Source organism: Lates calcarifer, linkage group LG17 (genome assembly GCF_001640805.2).
Source record: "Lates calcarifer isolate ASB-BC8 linkage group LG17, TLL_Latcal_v3, whole genome shotgun sequence".
NCBI lineage: Eukaryota > Metazoa > Chordata > Actinopteri > Centropomidae > Lates > Lates calcarifer.
In genome coordinates, this window is record NC_066849.1 from 17,350,566 (window position 1) to 17,373,501 (window position 22,936).

General features: G+C 42.0%; 1 protein-coding gene across 1 annotated transcript in view; it reads right to left on the reverse strand.

The window, feature by feature from the left end:
- ptprsa (protein tyrosine phosphatase receptor type Sa) overlaps positions 1–22,936 on the reverse strand; it is a 173,701-nt gene that overhangs the window by 99,382 nt on the left and 51,383 nt on the right. Inside the window, 2 exon segments of the mRNA XM_051077337.1 lie at positions 13,892–14,033; positions 16,745–16,890. Coding sequence (XP_050933294.1) covers positions 13,892–14,033; positions 16,745–16,890 — 288 coding nt within the window.

A 22,936-nucleotide genomic window follows, 5' to 3' on the forward strand; every position in this document is an offset into this window, starting at 1 on the left:
TAAACTTCAGGTTGTTATTCTAACCAGAGAGTGCACCAACATGCTTCACGTCGCGGCTTCCTTGTCTGTGGTTGGTGGTTCGTAATTTGTGATGATGGTATGCAGCCAAATGCACCTTTCAACCAAACAAAATGGAAGTTTCTGAAGACATTTCTGTATTTCTCCAGTCTTGCACCTGAATTCCCTGAATTCTATGACCAATAGGAACCCCTGTTGAATTGCTTGAGAAATATACTGAGGAAGACAGGGGAACAGTGATCCAGGGACAGAGAAGAATAGCAACACAGAGGAAATCTAATCACAGTGTCTCTGGGCCCAGCACGGATAGCCTTCTCCGGATAGCCATCTCAGCTGAATAATGGTTATTATACGGCCAGCACTCAACCTCTACCCCCCTGCTCTGTTCCCGGAAAGACGTCTGATGTCCCATTGGTATTCTCCGCACCTAGCACATCCAGCCACCAAGGGCAACATTTACATCCAAATCTCCAAAAATACAACCCGAGAGAAATGGTCTGAGAGACCAGATGAGAGAGAGGGAGAGGGGCAGAGGCAAAGAGTGACATAGGAAGACAGAGAGAGACAGAAAGATTGAAAAAGTGAGGGACAATGAAAGTGAGGCAGGAGTTTAAAACATTGCTTATTGCCCTCTGGCAAACGCTACCGCAGCATGCGGTGCAGGACTGCCAGGCTCTGCAAGAGCTTCTTCCCACAGGGCGTCAGACTCCTCAATTCCCTTTAAAATACACACATACTAACACACATACTAACACACATACACACACTACCAAACTGTCAGAACTGTCTTGCACACACAAGGACTGACTGAGTATATATATTCAGCTCTCAGTGCTGATACTGCTGCTATTATCTGCTGTGCAATACGTCAATGTTTCTATTATTTCAGCACTTAATTACTGTACTCCGTTGTTGATGTTTACATACTGTCATGTTGTGCAATCGGTCAACTATTACAACTGTCTATTTGTCTGAGATTTGCTATTACATTGCACACTATATGTTATATCATTGTCTCGCTTCAGTCATTTGCACACGAAACTAGAGGGAATGCAATTTTCGACCTGCTGTGCACTCCTTGTTGTATGTTCTGAAACAAAACAAAGTTCACTTTGACTGTGTCTTTTGACTTCACACTGCAAAATTAGTTTGTTGGGTCAGCTTCCTGACCATATGAAGACCCCACAGGATAAAGCAAAGGATAAACCAAGCAGCTCCGTATGGAATTTAAGGTCACTGTTGGTTGGTTGTGTACCTTGTAGATCCCTGAGGCTGAGAAAGAATAAAATAAAATCAGTTTTAGGCAGTTTCTTCTATGTGTGCAATATTTGCAGATAGCATGAATGTTCTGTATGAAGGAGAACACCGGCTTTGATTTCCACAGAAGCTGGGTGTTCCATTAAACTGCCCTCGAAATCATGCTTTTTGCGTGCACATTTTAAGTGGCTAAATGGCTAAAATGTAAATATGTGAGAGTGACAGGAACTTTAGTCTGGCATACAAACTGACTATTCTGACCATTTTGACTGTTGGCAGGTTGCAAACACTTTCCACACCACCTCCAACACAGCCCATATTAGGCCACATTCATAAAGCTATCACCACCACAGAGTGAAACAGCAACTAAAGAGCCAGACAGTGATAGCAGCCAAGAGGGGGGTAACAAATGGTAGCAACCACCTCAGGTAGCAGCTCTGGCCACAGTTTTATCAAATGTGACTGCAAAAAAATCAAAGAAAAGAGGTCTAGCACTAGACAGGAAGCAATTTTTTACCCTCAGGCTGAGCAGGGTAATAATATATAGCATTAAGGCATCATTTTCTGTCCATTACAGGCAGAGATGAGACAAAAGTTTTGTCCATATAACATCAGAGGCTGCTATAGTTTGAGAAAATTAGGCTACCAAATAATGTCTGCAAAAGTAGATGGCACATAATCTATAGAAAAAAGTTAGTTCTTTAAGAGCTTTTTGTGTTGCTAGTGTTAATGTAGTAATGTTTTTTGAAGACAAAAGAAAATAATTGACCTCCTGAAATTAAACTATGTTTTATCTTTTATTATTATTTTTTTCTGATTTCCAGACCCAGTCCCTATAAACTCACACACCACTTGGCTGATAAAATTTCAAATAAACTCACCACAGCTGCAGTCATATATTTTCTGGGACAGCGATAAACCAGTATTTCTGAGAGTGAATAATGTTTGATTCAAGCATCGCATGCACTTAACCCATTTAGATAATGATACTGGCCTGAGTTACTGCAGTGTCTCTACAGAGTCTCTTTGGCTTTCTTGTGGAGGAAGTGCGCAGTTCAAAACAAGTAGCAAACACAAAAGGTCACGCGCCCTTTTGGTGCTGCTTTAATCTAATCTCGGATTGTGTTGCACACATTATCACTTATTCAATATAGAGAGCAAAAAACTGAGAAATTTGTGATTTGTGATTTTTTCAGAGTCCAGTCTTCGATAAGAAAATGTACTATACAGGTTGTTTCCCTGATGTGGTGAGCCACCGTGATAGACACAGCACAGACAAGAGAGAGGAGTAATTGCCGAGGACAGCTCCAACGATCCCCTGCCTGTGAGGAGAAGAGGTGGAGTGGAAAAAAAAAAAAACTTAAAAGGAAAAAAATTCTGTTTATCCATCTCAGCCGGTGGAAGTTTATCGAGTTCTCTCTCTCCCTCCCTCCCTCCTCTCTCTCTCTCTCTCTCTCTCTCTCTCTCTCTCTCTCTCTCTCCCTCTCTTCTCTCTGTCTTGTCAGGCTCCTGAGGAGTCTGGGGTAAGACAGGCGAACTCCAGGGGAGACAGGAGATGAGGCCGGGGCCATTAAAGGAAGTGCCTCACCGTAGAGAAACGTCAACTAGTCAGGTCTGGTTTAGTGGTGGGTGGCTTTGAGTGTGCGTGTGTGTTTTCTGTGTGCGTGTGTGTGGGAGGGTGGGACTGTGTGTGGAAGCACAGTGGGCACCTTGAAACCTGACTGTCAGTTTACCACACTGTGTGAGTGGAAGGGCTGCTGTGCAAGCCTTTTAAAATGTGGACTCCCTCCGTTGCTTAATTTTTAGAGAGTTGAGACTTGCAGAGAATGTAATGTATACCATCTCATTCAATCACAATCACAAACAACTCCCTGGTTTCATTTTCCTATAATACAACCTTCAACTAAGGAGGGCTAAAGCATGCTGTAAGTAATGGCATGTATAGCCTGTTTTATTTCATGAAAACATCTCCAGAAATTTGCCTACTAAGGCCCTAGTAACATTTTCTAAGTCTTAAATTAGTTCAAGGCTTGTTCAAGGCTATGAGGCTAGGATGTTCTTAGACATACGCATGCTACCTCAAGAAGACAGTGTGTAATAAATCTCACATCTAATTATCAATGCCCATTCACAAGGAAATGAAATGTGTTAATAATGAAAGAACTGTGACCAAGCCAACATCTGGGTACATAAAAGACATGGCAAAAACTTATTTTACACAACTTTTTTAAATAACTAAAGTGGCTTGGATCCTGTCAGATGATGTAAGCAGGCAGCATAATTTTATGTCACACCTAATTAATGATGACATTGATGAGAAAGCATACTGTGACGAGGTGCTTTGACAGCTCATTGGGGGAGCAGCATGCCCCATAAGTTTGGCAATCAAGTTGGGAGTCATAAACTTCTTTCAAACTGCAAAATAAGTTTTAGATTTTATCATTCAAACAGCCTGTGTGGTAACTCATCTTCCCTAATGTCAACATTTTAGAACTCATCACCATTCCACAGCAGTGAGGATCTATTAAAAACAGTATTGTCATGTATGCAAACCTGAATGCCAAAATCACTGCTTTACATACTTCTATGTGTGAACAGGGCTTATGTGTGTGTGAGAATCAAGACATGGTTATTCCTGACATGTGGAGCAAAGCACCATGCGGCCAAAACAACAGCAAATTGAGAGGGCTGAGCTGGTTCAGCTGTGCCATTCCTGCCAAAGCAATTAATCTAACCAAAACAAATAGCAAAACCTCCAAACAAGGACTGACGGTAATTGCAAAAGGATTTGGAGAGAAGTGCATGGGTGGGGCTGGGGTGTGAGGTCACAGTCTTGGTGGGCCATTAGCTTAGTGCAATTAAGGCACTAATGACAGGTTTGGAGGCACCTTTGGTGAGCAGAACAACAATTATGAATATGTGGTGGCTAGAAGAGAGCAGAGGGGCGACTAGATGACTGCCTGGTAATTGCTTAATGTCACTTTCGAGATGTGGAGACGACGAGAGGAAGGGTCGCAGAGGAATGCGCCCTTCGCTGGGGCGAGAACAGAGGGAGTGTTGGATAAATAAGTCACTTAAAAAGATGACAAGACCAAGAGGTTGTGGGTAGAATGCAAATAAGCCACAAGCAACAAGCAGGACTGTTAGGCAGAAAAGTGGACAGAGGACTTCAGCTGCAATTTCACCATCATTTCCTGCTGTAAATCAGTATTTGACAGAAAAATTGGTGAGTGGTCAAACTTCCTCCTCTGCCACTAAAAGGAACAAGGCTGCGAGAAATGAAAATAAAAGCAAAAGCATATATAGTACATAGTGTGCCAAATGAATAAATGTCCCCTTCAGCTGTAAAAGCACAATGACATCCACACAGAGATGTGGTGTTTACACTGAACTAGTATTTGAGTGGAAGGATGTGACAGAAAATGGGTGTGCAGGTTCGTGGGGAGAGGGGTTGACAGGGGCTAGAGCAACACATGTTGGATATGGCATTGCCCTTAAAGGGCTAAGGAGCACAATGTTCTTTCAGTATGAACAGCTGCTGTTAAATCCAGTTGGTTCTGGGCTGCACTCCAGAACACAAGCTTTGTAATCACCAAGAAGTCCTGGATAACATCTTCCAACTGGACCTCTCTCTGACTGCTATTTTCTTCACACTCTATTTGTCCCTCTGATAAGTACACCTTACGTCTCTAACAGCTGCAATGCCCTGACAATATTGATATGATAAAGTCTTTGGTTTTAGAAGATTTGAATATATTTCTTTATCATGCATTGTGCTGTATACCTTCTTCTTGTGAGTCTCTTTCCTCTATTCAGTCTGAGGAGAATCTTCCCATCGTAGAGGAAATACTAATAATCATGCCGTTAAGCTTTCCATCCAGCTTCTACCACAGGTGGCGTATGAGCGGCTCTTGTGAAGCATGTGGGACTCTAAGTCATATCAACTTTGCCAATCCTGCAGGGCTCACAGCACGACCTCTGTGTTGTACGACTTCAGTCACCTGGGCTGGTGGCTCATGTATATGCATGAAGCTGGTGGTCCGGGCCATATCCCCTCGCTCGTCTTTATGCATGAGTTGGGCCACTCCAAAGGTCGCCACTCACACCACTTCCACAGGAACCACTTCTGTCTCCCATCTCTTTTTCTCTGCTTGGGGCGTGGAGCAAAAAGTGCTATCCTAAGTATAGTTTGCACAGTTGATTTGATTTCTGCACATTATGATTGCACTCATATTGATGTTTTTTATTGGATTCTGCGTGTTCATTCTACATTGTAAAATGTACACTGTTAAAAAATGTTGAAACTATTATTAATATTCATATTAATATTCATATTTTTGTTTTGTCTTGTCGAATTACTTAGAAAGCATTATGCTCAAGTAAATCCCATGTCCACCTGTGCTGGTGGTCCATCTTCACATTAATATGAATTTGTGCATTGCACACACACGCTTACCAGCAGTAACTTCCGAATTGCAGAGAACTGATTTACATTTTTTCAGTTATCCAACAAATTCACATGGGACCAAAATACTGGTGCAAATTAATTGAAATATAATGACAGGAAGGCATGACGGAAAGTAGTTCTGCTGGAAAGTTTTCACTGTGAACCAGATGCAGGCAAGGAAGGAAAGGAGGTGCTTCTGGGTGTGTAACAAGAAATCTTTGTTGTATTTAGGGGTTATACACATGGAAAGAAGCCTTTTTACTGAAAAAAAAAAGAACAGATTATGAAAATGGCCTGATATGGGAGGAAACATAAGGGTATTTCCTGCCACAGGTTGAATCACAGGGACAATCAAACCAGTGAATGCTTATCATTGTAAAAGCGTCTCTGAGACACTGATCTTTCAATTTAGTCTGCTGGCCAAGCCGTGGCTGAGACAAAAGGTCCATTTATCTAAACTTACTAGCCGGTAATAAACCAATCACCTAGACTCTAACCTGTCTTCTGCTTTTACTCTATTTCTTTGCCTTTTCATCTCTCCTGTGTTTCCTCCTTTTTTACTCTACCCCAGTGTACACTGGACTGTGGCCAGATGTCTATGGTGGCTAGGGTCACTCTACTTGAGTGGGAATTATATGAAATTGATGGCAAAAGTTCAGGAGCCAGCCACCCCTGGCTAGAGGCAAGCTCCTACCACTTCCTCAGCACCTCCTCTTTTTTTTTTCTCTCCGTCTTTCTCCTTTATCTTTCTTGCTGCCACTACCACTACCACTACCCTCCCCCCACCCCACCCCCCACCCCCTTCATCCTCCAATCACACATGATTACTGCATTACAGGGTCTGAGGATCAAAGGATTCAGAGGCCATAAACTCTCATCTGAGTGAATTTCCTCTGGAGGGAACTTTTTTTTTTTTTTTTTTACAATGAAGAAAGACAGAGTGAGGAAGCTATACGGCTGGCAATAGTCTGGCAGGCATACAAAATGCTAATATGGACATAAGAAGTGGGGCAGGGAGGGAGGAAAGGTGAAAGGTGGGTAAGGAGATATCTTCCAAGAGCTGAAAGGAAGCACCGGAGTTTCTGAAGGACAGCATAGGGTTTATTTCAGAGGAAAAAGCACAAAACTTCTTAAGCCTCCAATAAGAGATCAGGGGCATGAGGGCCATCTACGTGGTCAACACCCGCCTATTGATTTGTTGTTTGTGCCAAGCCTGCCCTCTACCATACACCAATAACACCAATAACAGCAAAAGAATCCCAACACGGCAAAGAGAAGCTCCTCATGAACACCATCACAGACATAAAGGAGAAATATGCTGCACATGTCATTCCCCTCGAATAAAAAACACAAAACAAAACACAAAAAGAACTAAAATGTTAGCAACTGTGATCGTGCACACAGGGAGAGAGCATATGCTTTATCATTTGCAAGTGGAAAAATTGCACTGACTTGCTGATAACAGGTGCCTCATGCAAAAATGGGTTCACTGTGAGCAGGTGACCTCTGCCGATGGGTATAGATCTTAACAGCACTAAAAAAAAAAACGTATGATTTACTGGTGGATGCTGTGAGTGCTGCTTGGGAATGACAATTGACTTGTTTGTCAGGGGAAAGTGAGAGATAATGCAGTTGGCAAAAAATAAGTGAGAACACACAGCATTTGCTCAGCGTGGACTTGGTCACATGAGGTATATCAGGGTCTAGGTCTCTGTCAAGAGCATTATGCCCCCTTTCATTTCACCCTGTATCACAGGCACGCATGTAGGTGTCATGCTGTGGCAACATCCACGCAAATGGCATGTTTAACAAAGCTGTCCTGGATAGTAAAAAAAAAGCACCTGGATGTGGAAAATGTCAACATTATCACATTCATGTCATGTCATGCTCATTGTCTTGAACTCAAGTGACTTTTACGGTTTCCTCTTCATCCATTCCTTTAGATCAGTATTTCAAATAAATTGTTTTTCTCTTTTCCCTCTTTGCTTTTTCTATACACCTTCCTGCCACTCTTTTCTGCATTCTTTCTCCAATATTCTTGCTCTCTCTATAGGTGCTGGAGACTAGTGGAAGAGGGCAAAGGTTACCTCAGAGGCAGGCAGACAGGAAGAGGAAAAACAGCCAGATCTGTTGCTGATACTGCCAAGCTTATTCTTCACTGTCTCATTACAGGGAAGCCACTGCCTGCCTGCTGGCTGGCTGGCTCTCCCTTACTTTGTCTCCTTCTCTCTCCTGCACACACACACACACACACACACACACACACACACACACAAACACAGGGAAAAAACTTAAACACACCACAAAACACTCAGCTGTCAGCCATGCATACCTACATACACATCAGGAAACAAACTCTCTCTCTCCCCCTCTGATACACACACATAGACACGCACCTGCTCGTGTTTCACTATGTGTCTTATTAATTTTTCATCCAGCCTGCCTGATGCCCTGGCCTCACCTTTTCCTCTAAAATCAACACAATAAAATAAGCATTCAACCCTTCAACACCAAAACAGAACCACATTAGCACTACAAAGAGAAAAGACAGTGGGAAAGCTGACCAAGAGCAAATTAGGGCAAAAAGAAAGAAAAAAGAAGATAAAGTCTACAAAGTTTTAGGAGAGAAGAGTTTTGTGTTTTTCTTTCTTTAACAACCATATATTTATGAGAAAATGTAAAATGTAGTTTTAAGAGGTTACAAAAAAACCCAAGGGGTTGTGAATGAACCCAAAGGGAATATTTCATAAATCTAAATGTGTGTTTGTGCTGTTGCTTGTTTGATACGTACAGGGAATACTGATGAAATGAACAGCAAGGAGGGAGAATTTTCCCTTTTTTTCTCCTCTCTTTATATCATCTTTTTTTTCTCAAACTGTGTCTTCCTCTCCGTCTTAGCCCGGGCGCAGACTTTTAAAACAAAAACCAATTTTGAAATCGGATTGCATCACACACATGGAGAGAAATCTCACAATTCTTAACTTCTGTTGCAAACATACTCACACTACAGGCTGTGAAGACCGTAAAGTGTTCAAAACATTACTTAATGTAATGTGACCTCATTCAGTTTTGCGTCTGTATTTTCCTGTCATTTTAATTGAGTTCTCCTCTTTATATACCTGGTTGAAAATATGTCAATAAAGTAGTCATACAACAAATTAGCTTATAGGATGCTCTTTAGTTCTGTCCATTTAGACAGTATGTGTATAGTCTGTGCTCCAGCCTACAGTCATGTATCTGAATTTGTATTTTACTCGTTAAAATGTAGTGGATAGTTGATTGTATCACACAATTGCTGTACCCACAAGTGATTAATCATTATCAACTTGCTGTATCATGCTGCACTTTCTATCTCAAACACACAACCCAATGAAATACAATGAAATAAGACAGGTAGAGACAGAAACAGAGGGAACAATTGAGATAGAGAGGAGAGTAAGGAGCATAATGGTAGTGATATTGTGTTAGAGATACAGACAGAGGTAGATGGAGCGCAGAAAGCAAAGGTGAAATAGAATGTCTTAAGGCTTGGCCTGGAGCCACTATTGGTTGAGAGGTTGATTGGACTCTGTCTATTTAACTCTAACTCCACTTCTCCTTCCCTCCTGCTGCCTTTCACTTTTTTCCCTCCATCTCATCACTGTGCCCCCACCACGCGTTTCACCATTTCTCAACCTTTCCCCCATGACACACCGGGCTTGAGTGTGTGCATGTACCAGGATCTAGAATCCCATTAAAATTCACTGTTACCTGCTCCTTCCCAAGAGAGCAGCCCAATTAGCAGGCAGCCTGATCAAACAGTCGGCACCGCCACACCCCAATCCCCTTCTGAGGTAATAGAGGGTGCACTCAAAAACCTGACCTGACCAGCACAGTGTCACTCTGTGGCAGATGGGCGGAGTTCCCAGTCTACTTAAAACCAGCAAATGAAGCAACATGGGCTTGAATCCACCTGCAGCAAGGCAACACAAACGCCACTTGTACAAACACTATAATGAGTAATGGAAACGGACAAGATCTTCCTCTTAATGTGGTTTGACATGACTAAATTCAAATGTAAATTGTAGTGTATTCTCTTTGCCAACAACTGCAAGCTAAAAGCAAGTCACACACATGAGGAGGAGGAAAGGGTTGGGTGGTGGGGTGAGTGGAGGAGGGGTTGGAAGTGAAACTAAAGAAAGATATTTTAACAAAATGACTGCTGTGGATGAAAAACCAGGCTCGAACCTTGGCATACGCCAAGAAAAAGCAAGAGGACTGGACGAGTTTTTGAGAGAGTAACAGAACGATGAGGGACAGAGAAGGGTAGGTTTGATTGGTTCCACCTGGTTGGGAGTGGCAAGAGAAAATAAGCAGGATGTGAGTGTATGTGAGTGTGTGCGTGTCTGTGTGTGTGTGTGTGTCTGCACAGGTGCAAATAAAGGTCATAGCTCGGTCCGATATTATGCAGCAAGCATTCATATAAGGCCAGACCTGAGACCTGAACTGTGTGTGCCTATGTGTGTGCGTGTGTATGTATCAGAGGTGAGTCTCTGCTGCCTGCTGCTTCAAACAGCCCAGAGGTTACGTGATGTTGCCTCACAAGAAAAAACTACAGCTCCACGGCCTCACCACTGAGGTTTAACTCAACCAACACGGTTATTTCTGCCTCAAGAGCAGCTCTGCCTTGCTGTGAAGTGTTCGATAAATTCTCCAAACATGGGGATAGACACATCATATTTACAGCTTTTTCAACATTAAGCTTTTAAAAAAAAAAAAAAAAAAAAAAAAAACTGACTATCAGACCAAATCTCATCAATCACAGTTTTTGCTCCTTGGGATGCCTCAGGGGGAGAATCTATTTGCAACAGTAATCACAGGGCTAAAGACTGCAGCAGTCTAAAAGACAAGCACACAAAGCAGGGTAACTCCCCATGATCTCCTCACAACAGCATGAGCTGACAGTATCCCAGTGGCAACGTTGCCGTCCTTTTGACACTCTAAACACTCAAAACAGGCAAATCCTAAAAACAGAACACAAAAAATGTTCGGACGACAAAAAAAAGAAAAAAAAGGAAAAAAAAAAAAAAAAACAGAGCAAGCTGCAACTTGTGTCAGATCTCAAGAGTGCGCTTCATATGCTTGTCAGTCCCTCTCCAAGGACTCCCAGAGGACTGTGTACAAGTCTTAGTGGAGCCAGATGGCCCCCATCTTAGGTATGCAGCTGAGGCAGTGGGGCAACAGCCAAGGAGGTGTCACACTCGATGCTAAACACACCCTGCCATTGCCACCAACACGCGCACCCATACACACACTATAGAGAACAAAAGAGAAGGTGGGGTTCTGTCATTGTCACAGTACAGTATAAAAAAGACAGTGACGATGTAGTTAATCTGCACATATTTTTGTATGGACAAATGTCAGTGGATTTGTGTATCTTCAGAACGTCTTTATCTTGGTATGTATGTGTTTCTATAAGGGTTAAGTTGGTGGATGTATAGTATGTGTTAGATGTGGTCATGTGTATGCACATTGCCAGTGTGTGTGTGTGTGTGTGTGTGTGTGTGTGTGTGTGTGTGTATCTTAACCAGTGCAGACAGGCATGGCAGCCTATGTGTGTGGTGAACACTGTGCTGTTGTTAATTTCTTTTCAGACTCAAAGCAGAGCCCACATGCTGTCACGGTAGATGAGTTCGCAATAGGACAGAAAAGGCTGGTATACTGCGCAGTTCTTTGTGTGTATATGTGTGTATATGCTGTCACTCTAGGTGAGGAGTATTTCTTGTTCTTACTCAAACGGTCAGCGCTCACAGTCATTTATGTGTTCAGTGAGTTTCACAACCCTTTCTTAGCAAGGGTGCACCCATGCAAGCGTCACAATGATGTATAAGCCATGCATGTTTGTTTAAATGATTCTGTGTGTTTATTTGTGTTTGTTAACATGGATATGTGGGTGAGCGTGTGCATGCAGCTGCATTTTCTCAGCTAAATGTGTGCCACGGCTTTCTGGCCAAGTCACCCATCGTGGCGACCCATTTTCTGCCTCTCCAGATCCCAGACCGCAAACCCTCTGTTTACTGCGGACGCGTCCCTTGTGCCTTGTCCCATATCCCATAATCCTTTGCCCCTGTTCCAAGAACCCATGTTCGCCTATTGTCCTTCTCACCTGTTCTACACTGCCAATCGTCCACAACCCCCCCCCCCCCCCTATGTTGTCTCCCTTCATCTTTGGCCAACTTTTCTTTCTTTTTTTTCTATTTGCTCCTCTGGTTTTTGCTCCACTTCCATTCTCTCCCTACATTCACCCATATTCTTTCTTATTCTCTCTTCCTATCCCATTTTCACTTTTCACCTTTCTCCATCCTCACATTTCTGCAGTTTCTGTAAATTAAATTATAACTCTCCTTCTCTTCCTCTCTCATATTCTCATATTTTCTGCCTATATCTTTTCCTGCCTCCTTCCTAACGTTGCTGGGTTAATTCAGTGGGGCCCGACCTCATTAAAGATGGAAAACGGACAGAATGGACTGTTCTCTTCCTCTGCTGCTCATCTTGCACCTTCAACCCCCACTTCATCACACTCTCATCCCTCCCTCAGTATTGGGTCTTGCCTGGGCAGGAGTAACTGCTGTCTTCCCCTGGGCTCTCCAGAAAGCCTTGTCGAGCTGATTCCAATAACTTTTCATTTTCCTTCTGCTCCTGTGGACCGCCCTGGGTTTGCCCTGTGCTCTTCCACTCAGCCAGGTACACACACACACACACAACTGCACATGCAACGTGCACATGCCTGGGCTTATGGTTTAAAATTTGGTGTGCTTGTTTAATTTCTTGTTTTCAATCTGTGTGTGTCCACTGTTTCTTTGTAAAGGACTTTAAAGACTTGATTTTTGTTTTTGCTTTATAAATGAATTAAATAACGTGGATTTTTCAAAATTAGCATAACTTAATATAATAGTTTAGAACATGAAACAAATTATTCAGGTTAGAATTGAGTGTCTCAGCTGAGCAGCCTTTGTGTGTCCATTAGTGGCTCCAAACCGCTACCTGCTATCACTCCAGGCAAAAGCATGGGTAAAATCACAAATGTATATCAAGTTTTGAAGGGCACCTGAGGCACTAATACCCCCCTAGCGCCCAACAACATGCTTCCAGGGTGGGGGGTCTGTTGCTAACAATAACTAACCCAGGATGCTGGGCCAGGCTTCCAATCTCTGCTCCAACATGTATCTGACAGCCAGGAAGGGCCTAGCTCAAGTGTTGCCAGCCAGCCAGCAATAGCTCAGCTTCATCCAACCCTGGAAACATGGCAGATGGCGGCAGGAGAGAACAGAAGAGAGGAGAGAAGACACTGGGCGTGCGAGTGTGTGTGTGTGTATTTATGTTCGTGAGGCAGACAGGGACAGGTAGAATAACAGAGAAAAACGCAGGAGTGTGTGACCACATGCTTGCTTGCCTCTCACGCAGTCCTCCATGACCTCTACGCTAGAGCTAAATGAATGGTGTAATATCTTTGCTGAAAGTAAACTAGCACCTATAGGAGCCACAAAGCTCAGCTACCACTGATTTCATCAACACATCTCATACTATTTTGTTATTTTACACCTGTTTGTGCGTGAAGACTGTGTGCGCAACCAGACACATCTGTCAGCTGCTGCACTCTAGCTGTCTATGGGTGACCAATCAATCTTTCTCATTCAGGGTTCCTATGGGTTTTCATCACAGGCAAATAGAGGTTCAGCTCTTACATGAATGGACAGTTGATTAGTGGCATCAGACTGACAGACCCATCTGTTGTGTGTGAACATGAGTCTTAGGCTGTGACGCACACCTGCACAAAAGCTTTAAGGTATAATCTTCCACATTTTCACATTTTGTAGTTGGCAATCATTGTACAGTAAAGTGCAAATTGCACATTAACAACATACATCATTGTAAAAGAAAATTTTGTAACAAATCCAGAACCACCCCCTAGTCTGTCAATATGGCTTACCAGACAAATAACAGGCCACTCCCTACAGAAATTCTAAGCAAAACGACTTCAAGGTACAGCCCTCACTTACAGGCAAGTGCAGTTCAAAAACTCCAAGGCAAGATGTCATCATAAAAAACCAGAGGAGCTCCCGGATGTCCACTTTAATGATTTATTTGGTAGTTACCCCTCTGCACACTGTTTCATAATGCAGGACTCACCTCGGATGATGGACAGCTTGGCATTGACTGTGATCTCGCCCTCGCTGTTCTCAGCCACGCACTCGTAGATGTTCTCATCGCGCGGGGCTCTGAGAGGTTGGATTCTGAGTACGGCGCCGGCGCCCTCGTCAAACTCAATGGTCTGTGGGGTGAGAGGCAGGGTTAGGTTAGACAGCTGGGTGGATTCCAATCCGCATACTACTAGCTTTGAATTGAAAGAGCCATGATGTAGGTGAGCACAATGATTAGTTCTGTGTCTTCTTACTGTTTAACAGAAAAGGTTGATACAAAGTCAGTTTCTCTATGTTGATCCTAAACTTGACCCAAATCCATTCCTTTATAGCCTTTGGTCCTCATAAATACAGAATTATAAGGACACACCCTTTCACTCGCTCTATAAACACACACACAATTCCAGTCCCATATCTTTATGTGTGATGTGCTCGCTTTTGTGTGTGGGGTTTTTTTTTTTTTTGTTTGTTTTTTGTTGTTTCTTGTTTTTATCTGTAATTATGCCCTTTGTAAAGCCCTTTGTTTTGAACCATTGTTGAAAGCTCTTTGTAAAAACAAAATCGGACTATATTCAGAGCGCAACATGTGCAGAGAATACTGAGAATACTGACTCACTTTCAAAAATCATTACATTTAAAGACTAGGACTAGGCTATACAAACATTAACACATTATGTTTGAACTGTCAAGATATTTATTTATGTGACCAAATAAGAAAACCTAGGCTAATCACTGTAACTGGGTAACACAGATTTCTTTCGTTCTTATTGTCAGATAGTTGTGTACATTGAGCTCTCAAATGTGTGTATAACAAAAAACTTGGCAGCAGAAGTAATTATATTGCTTAACTGCCAATTTCCCAATTCAGACTAATTGGACATCAGTATCCTGATGTTTTGAGTACAATGGAGTGCATTTGAAATTGTCTGGACTTGCCAATAACTTAATTTTTGAATTAATCCAAATCCATTTTAATAGTGTCCTCATTACAAACAGTAGGCCAACTTTACCAGTGACCTTTTAAGCATGTCTGTACTTTAACATGCGATGCCAGTGGGTGTGACTGACGGGGGCAGTTCTGACTTGTAAATTCAACAGGCCACTGGCAAGAATCTGATGTCTTTGAAAAATAATATATCAACAGCCACGTATTCTCCAGCAAGAAGCTGAAGACTTGGGTAAATGACCAGAATTTAAATGGTGGGATTTCGGAGCCAATTACCCCCTTTCTTTCCATACCGACAGTCATTTCCCAAGCTTATCCCCTTTGCTCTAATTTTGGATGGATGAGGTGTTAGAGAAGATGGTCAGCCTGTCTGTCAGCCTCACTGCAAACCTTCTCTTCCAATATCTATCCTTCCTCAGAGGAGCTTGCACCATCTCAACGAAGGGTTCACTGTTAAGATCTCTGAGCAAAGCATGACTTTGAGATACAAGTACAAGTCTTCAGCAGCCCCGCTGCTCCACTGCTGCACATCTCAGAGCTAAGCCGCTAATTAGGCTAAAAACACTGCAGAGCACGGCATCACGATCGATATCAAAGCAGCTGTCTAGAGGGTAGAACAGAAAAAAAAAATCATAACTACTTCAAAAACCCTTTACAAATTTTTTATTTCATGCTAAACGGAGGAAAAGAAGCGTCCGTTCTGGCGTGCTGCTTCACGCCCTTGGCTTTGTTTCCCACTTAGCATGCAGAAGAAGGGAACGTACAAACACTACTTGTCTTTTTATTTTGTTCTCCGTTGAGATGCTGCTTCTCCCCCTGTTGATGTTGTTGTCATTTTTGCTTTTTAGCCCCCTCCCCTGTGGTTGTCTTCATGCTGCAGTGTGTGTATGTGTGTGTGTATGTGTGTGTGTGTGTGTGTGTGTCTATCCCTGCGCACTGCCGTCATCCTTAACGAAAGCAACTTTTTAATTAAGAGACACTGAGCATCAATCAAGACTTTTAGAGATGCCATCTGGGACGCCTGCCGAGAACTGAACAACAAACATCATGAATAACACACCAGAAAGACACATTCACACAGACAGGGCCGCATACAGACAAAAAACAAACAAACAAACAAAAAAAACCTCAGCACTGGAAACAAGAATGTGACAACAGCAGATTCAGTCAAGTGCAAAGAGGACAGAATCGGAGGAATGGGAGCGCTCTGCATTGCATTACTGGGTGACTGTAGCTAATGGTGGACCTGCACATCACTCAGGGGTTAGTGCAGTCAGTCCATGAAAAGATTGGTAGCTGTTGTCTGGAACTATTTGTGAAAACTGTGGGTGAAGAGAGCAAATGAAAACACCCTTTTCAAAAACACTGCGTGGGAACCCAACTGCAATAGAAGGCTGTGCTTGTAATGTGAATGTGGTGCAGGGCTGCAATGACAAAGAGCATGTGTGGACAGATAAAGGTTAAAACAAGTGGAATGTGGGGACTAACATCATTTGAGCTTCATGCCTTAACTGACTTTGCTTGGTAAACTGGCTAAATCTTATTTGTCCCAATAGTAAACATAACTGTAGAATTACAGTGTAATTTGCTATGTAGTCAAAACTATTACCAGGGAACAAGAGTTCCTCCAGTTTAACACTGCAAAATATTTCAGTATAAGCAAATGCTCAAATTTAATGTTTACTAATTTAATGTGTACTATTTCATTTTCAAATGACTTTGGAATAACCAGATATATTTTTTTCAGCACCTTAACTTTAAAGAGCTGTCTAAGAATAATTGCTGTGAGATATTAGCTTTACATCTGTGTTGCATGACAGCATGGTAACATGAATGGTCTGTTGCTAACCATTAAACTGGCCATGCCTGTGGTGCGTGCAGCAGCGATGGACTCACCTCTATACGCTGGGAGTTGACCTTCTTGCCTTTTTTGTTCCAGCTAACCCTTGGCTTGGGGTCGCCCGTCGCTTGGCAGACAAAGGAGACCACGCCCCCTGAGACGCCAATCTGGTCGACGGGAACTTTAGTGAACCGTGGTGGTGCTGAAGGAGGTGAGGAAGATGGAGGAGAAAGAGAGAGGGAGGAAGGAAGAGACATTAGGGCTGACAGATTGTTTCACCGTTGAAGCTAATTCAGTTCCTTTCAAGGCAGCATTAAACAAGTGTCATTATGTTTCTGAAAGTACAGACTTCTAAATGCCAATTTGAGCGCATTCACATGAATCCACACACAGACGCACAACTCTGTGATGTCACACAAGTCCATACTGGCCTCTTCTTGCAGCCTCTTCTCTACCTTATGTATTTCTCACTGTGCCACACACCCACACACACTGTTCTACAGCAGAGAGAAGACTTGGAGAAGTAAGGAAGACAGCCAGTTTGAATTTTGGAGAGAGTCAACAGAGAGACAGATACTGGGTAGACAGACAATTAAATTACTCTGCCTGTCCTCATCTGGTGCCCTAATTTCAATGCAGTGTAGTACAGTGTGCAGATCATGACACTGTGAATTTATATGTTGATGTTGTGTCAAGATGTTGATGTTTAGAGGCTAAAAAAATATGACCCCATAGGGAAATGGAATCTGGATTCCACTAGTGCAGTAGCAAATCCTCAGAAAAAGATGATGAGGCAGTAAAAGTACATCTTTGTTTTAATATGACACTGTCTGTAAGTGTTCAACAGTGAGACTACCTTCCTGTTTGAAAGACTCTAGCATTGACAAAGCCACACTCAGTTCAATTCTCACTTGGATCACACTGTATGCACTCACAGAACTGAGACCCAATAGTTAAACTGTTCATCACACGTTTTCCGCTAATGCCTTGGTTGCAGTAGGTTCAAGACAACAAGCTCGATAGAAAGAGGGAAAGAGAGAGAAAACATAGTCTCCCGGGGAACTCGTTAAATCTGAATCATACAGATATGTGTGGATGATCAAACGGCCAGCGCATAACGTCAAATTAATAATTAAGGGACCATGGGCTGACACCAGTCTCCAGGCACAGCTAAACACATAGGAAGGAGAATTCCTGCATTCATTATTGGGTAAAGAGCGACAGAGGGTGAGTATTTTAGAGAGAACGAGGCGAGGAGAAATAATGGAAGACAAGGGAAAGGGAAAAGAAGAAGGGTGAGGAAAGCAGAGGCATCACATTGTGAAGTTCATCTCACTGCCCCCAACTAACACCTAAAATTTTCTGATGCAAATATTACGACAGCATATGCAAACTACATTAACTAGTGGTTAATTGTTAGTTAATCTCAAAAGCTGGTGTCACAGTTTTCCCCCTCAAAAAAGCTGGATATTTCCAAGTAGAACAGGTTTGCTACAGGATGAGTGCTTACACATATCATAACCAACACCAAAATGTGTTGCTGCCCTGCTTGTGAGCGTGTGCCAATGTGAAACAAACTTAACCTTGATTTTACAAGCTTAGACATCTGTGAATGCTAGATTATTGCTGAAAGTAAGGTGCTCGTTATGCCACCCAGGGTCAAATGAAGATAAAAATGCTTTCAACTAAAAACTATTGCTGCTGTAATATTATGTTTCAGACTAGAATTCAGCAGCCAGAGTTGCTCACCTGCAGATGAGCACAGTTGCTTTTACCTTGCTTTGATATTTGTCTGTTTTATAATCCTTTGTTCTCGGGTAATTTGGTGCATATGTAGCTTAAGGGATAAAACATGACACCAAGTACAAGGCCAGCTGTAGTGGAGCCATCCATGCTAAAATTTGTACATGGTATTATAAATGTTACCTTCACAGTTTATGTGAGTAAAACTGTTACACATGATAAAGCATGATTCTGACAGGCTGTGACTGTTGGATGTTGACAACACACCGAGCTAAATAAATCAGCCAAATGGCAGGGATGTAACTCTTCCACTTTTATAAGAAGTATTAAAGGGCTGTGTTGCTGGCAATCATTTTAATGTTGGAAATATTGATTCCTGGGCCTTCTGATGGTCAAATGAAAGCGTATTGATTCTTGCCTCCTTCAAAAATATTCCTTAGCCCTCTTTAAATCTAACTCTACATCTGTGAGAATAACCCCTAAAGAAGTCCCATTCCCTGATGCACACAGGAAAATAAATAATGTTTTAGGAAGATATCTGCAACTTCACAAACATTTAATATAGCCCATTAAAGTCTTAAAACAGCTAACAACTGCAGTTAAGCTGGATATTAATATATTTTGAATGAGTGACATTGCAGTAATGGAAAGTTATTGTAAGTGTTTTTAAGTGATATGTAGTAGTAGTAATTTGAGGGTGTTTCCTCTGTGTGTGCATCTTGGTAGACAATTCCATTTTACAGCTGATTATGTTATTTTCAACAACAAATGTTCCTTAATGCAGCAGCCTACTTTATCTGGTTCCTACAATGATCCCTATTGGCATTTCACACTTTCAATTTCCATTCTGAAACTACACATCACAGCTTTACACAACACAGCTCCTCTGCGTTTGACCTCCCCTCACAATGTGCCCTCTGTCGAGACAGAAGAGGGATTTAAACAGAGCAGGCCTGTGGCAGTGGTTCTGCTGAAGGCCAGTGCACTTTGATTAGTTTTCCCCTGGACCGTTCGACATTTCCACCCAGTTGCCTTCTCGCTCTCTCTTTCTCTCTTGCTTCTTGAGATGAGAGGGATGTGCAATAAATGTGTTTGCCCACATGTCAGTCCTGAATTTAACTCCTGACAGATTCAGGCTTTTCTCATAATGCACTAAATGCCATTTTCAACATTACCTTGGGAAGGTTTAACGCAAGGGGCAGGGAGGGGAAAATGTACGAAATGAAAAAGAATGAAACAGTAGGGGTTAAGAGGAGGGGGAGGCGGGAGAGGAGTGCAGTAGGAGATGGCGAGGTCAGTGGCAAAGAGAAAGCTGAAAGAGGAGAGGAGAGGAAGTGACAGGAAGTCCAGGGACTAGGAGAGATGATGTGGAGAGTGAGGGCAGGACTGACGGAGCTAAATATTATAATATTTAATCAAAAAAGAAAGTTTTCATAACTTTTCTCCTTTGCCCTTCTTTCTTGCTATTTGTAGTTTTTATTTCTAAACAAATAGATGAAAACACGAGATTCTTAACTATTAAATAGATAAGTGACATTTTTATAGCCCCATTTCTTCTGCTTACATCCTCCTATAGTAGAAGATTTTCACCTATATCTGCTAACCACCGGTCACATTATTGAGCATGAGTAACACAAGTCTGATTTTAAAGATCAAAAACTGTCTTCTAAAGCAACATCCAATAACTATGAGAGAATTGTAACAGAACCTTCATATATTTTCAGACTGATACTGTTAATGTCTCTGAAAAGAGAAAACCTCCATGTCTGGAGAAGAGCTAGCAAAGCAAAATGCAGTTGACAATGTCTTACACAGCCACCATGCCAGCTGTGAGGCAGCATCTACATCTGCACAAAAGCAGAGGAAATGGAAGAAAACAGGGAGTTGGTCTGCTAGCTGAGAGACAATTACAGGTTTTGCATGTTTGTGCGTGCAGTGAGATAGAAGATGTGCCTATCACAGTGGCCTACAGAATGTGCATTCCCTGACACATCTGACACATGCATATGCTGTCATAAGTTAATCTCTGGCCTTCACTCTTCACAAGGACGTGTGTCTAAAAGTGAACCTCCACAGACATTACTGCAAACCACAGAATTATACATAATTATATTACATCAGCACCAAAAAAGTTTAGACAGGTCTCTGCTTCGGCTCTGCTGTCTACCTCTCTCAGGCTTGCCCACTTATGGGAAAGGACATTATCTCTCTCTCAGTCTCACATACACACAAACACACACAACCTTTCACTGTTGTGTATATTTTTGCTTTTTGAGAATATTCAAGTTGTGCGTGTAATGTTGTTTGAACGTCATCAGCTGACTTCCAAACATGAATATAATCCACTTAACTGTGATGATTTGTAGAGAGTATAATAAGCATATAGCGAAGTGTGTTTAAAATGATACACAGAGAATGATAAGAAAAACATGTACAATTATGTATTTTTGTGCCTCTCTCTCTCTGTGTATGGTACATATAGCACAATATATGTGAATCTGTTTTCATGCTCATACCATCAAACACCCCTCTGCCACTGGCTGTGGGCCCATGAATGTCTATTATAGCGCAATTACGACAGGTATGCAGTGTGTGATTGTGTGAACTCTGACGAGCGTAATTAACCTTTTTTTCAATTTTCCTTCACTGTGTGCCTCTGGGCCTCTGCTGCCAGTTACTGTTGACTTTGAACCATTCTTTTTTCGGAATTTGAACCTTACCACGTAGCCAGTAATTGCAGGGTAGAAAAGGTTGAATGGTGTAAGGTCCTTAAACTGCTTTTAAAAATTCCAAGTAATGAATAGTGGCACAGACCAAACCATATTATCAACAGATAAGTTTATTCACAGTGTTTCATTAATTGACATGGTTCAGTATTTAAATCATGTACACAAGAAGCTGACACACACTGGCTGTTGTGTTTATCTCAGTCCAGTGGTGTACACTGCTAATGATAACTTTAATGACATACAACAATATCACTAATTTCCTGTGAAACAAGTATCCAATTATATAAAGTGTAGTTGAAACTGGCAACCTTGCTATCTATTTGCAGCCTTTATACAATTAACTTTTTGTAAATACGCATCCTTCATATTACAGTAAAATGTTAGCACCTTTAACCATCAGGTATCTTTAGGTCTACTGAATAAAAGTAGCATTTCTACAGTTCAACAAGTTTTTTATAGCAAGCAAAAATATACAAGTTAATGTGGAAAACCCTTGAATATCTTTCAATTTTCATGACTATAAAATACACTTTAAAATGTCCTCTGCTTTCTGTGTGTGTGGTACACAGAGTACAGACCTTTTGGGGTTTGATTCCCACCAGCACCACCTTTTTCTAAAAATGCATACACCTCTTTTCCTGTGAGGTATCTTGTATAAAAGTGTCCAAAAACCAGTGTACGTTATGTTACCAGAGATGACATTGAAAGGACATTGCCCCCGCAGTGGCCATTTGTCCCTTCCACCAAAGTCTCTCTATTCCCCAAGCTTCCCTCAGACAGACTGAGGTACAGCACTGCCCAGATAAGCACACAAGACCTGTCTTTATCTGCCTGGCAGGGGGACATGGCCTGAGCTAAAATAACCAGCAATGGGGGCCCCTGACTATCTTCACAAGACCCCGAGAATAGAACAGATCTGTGCAAACATGACTGGCTAGCAGGAGGAGGAGAAAAAAAAAACTCATGCTGTGCATACAGACGCTTGTTTAGCTCATAAAGCAACCACCTGCTACTGGCCGCTACCTCTGTTGGACGTGATAAGACCGAATACACCAGCGCTGTGATTATAAAGTGGTGGAGAATGGGAGGTGGGTATGTGAATATGAGACAGCTCCATTTACAGTACTTTACTGTTGTTGTTTGGGTCAGTGTTAGAGATGGGAGGGGACCGGCTTTATGACTAATACAGTAATTGATGGAGAGAAGCTTCTCGGGTCATAAATAGGACCCATTATCCGCTGAATTAGCAAAGTGGGAGACAAAATGACGCAAAGCCATTCAGTGATTTGCAGAGAAAGGCAGTGAATTGGGAAAAGGGCACTTGTTATCCATCTTGCTACAAATAGGCATCTTTCACAGCACAGAGACCTTTTTTTTTTCCTTGCCAACAACATCTGAAAAGAACATTTGGTGCTATTAGAGGTACTACTACAAGCAAACTAATTCCACTTTCTCCTGCCTCTCATGTGGCAGGGTGTAATCACGGCAAGGATGCAGATGAGAGCCACACTACTTCATATTACTTTTTTTTTTTAAACTGATGTATTCATAGTTGCTCTGAACACGAGTGACAAGTTAAACGCGTACAACAATATATTTTCATCCCACTCGCTGCCACTTTATCTCAACAGACACTCGACTGTCTATATGTACTGACAGACATGATCTTTTTTGGGTATGTTTACAAAGTGCAAGAGAGCAATATCAACCACTGTATATTACAAAATTGAAAGAAGCTGATTTAGTGAAGCTAATCCTGACTGAGGTTAAACTTAA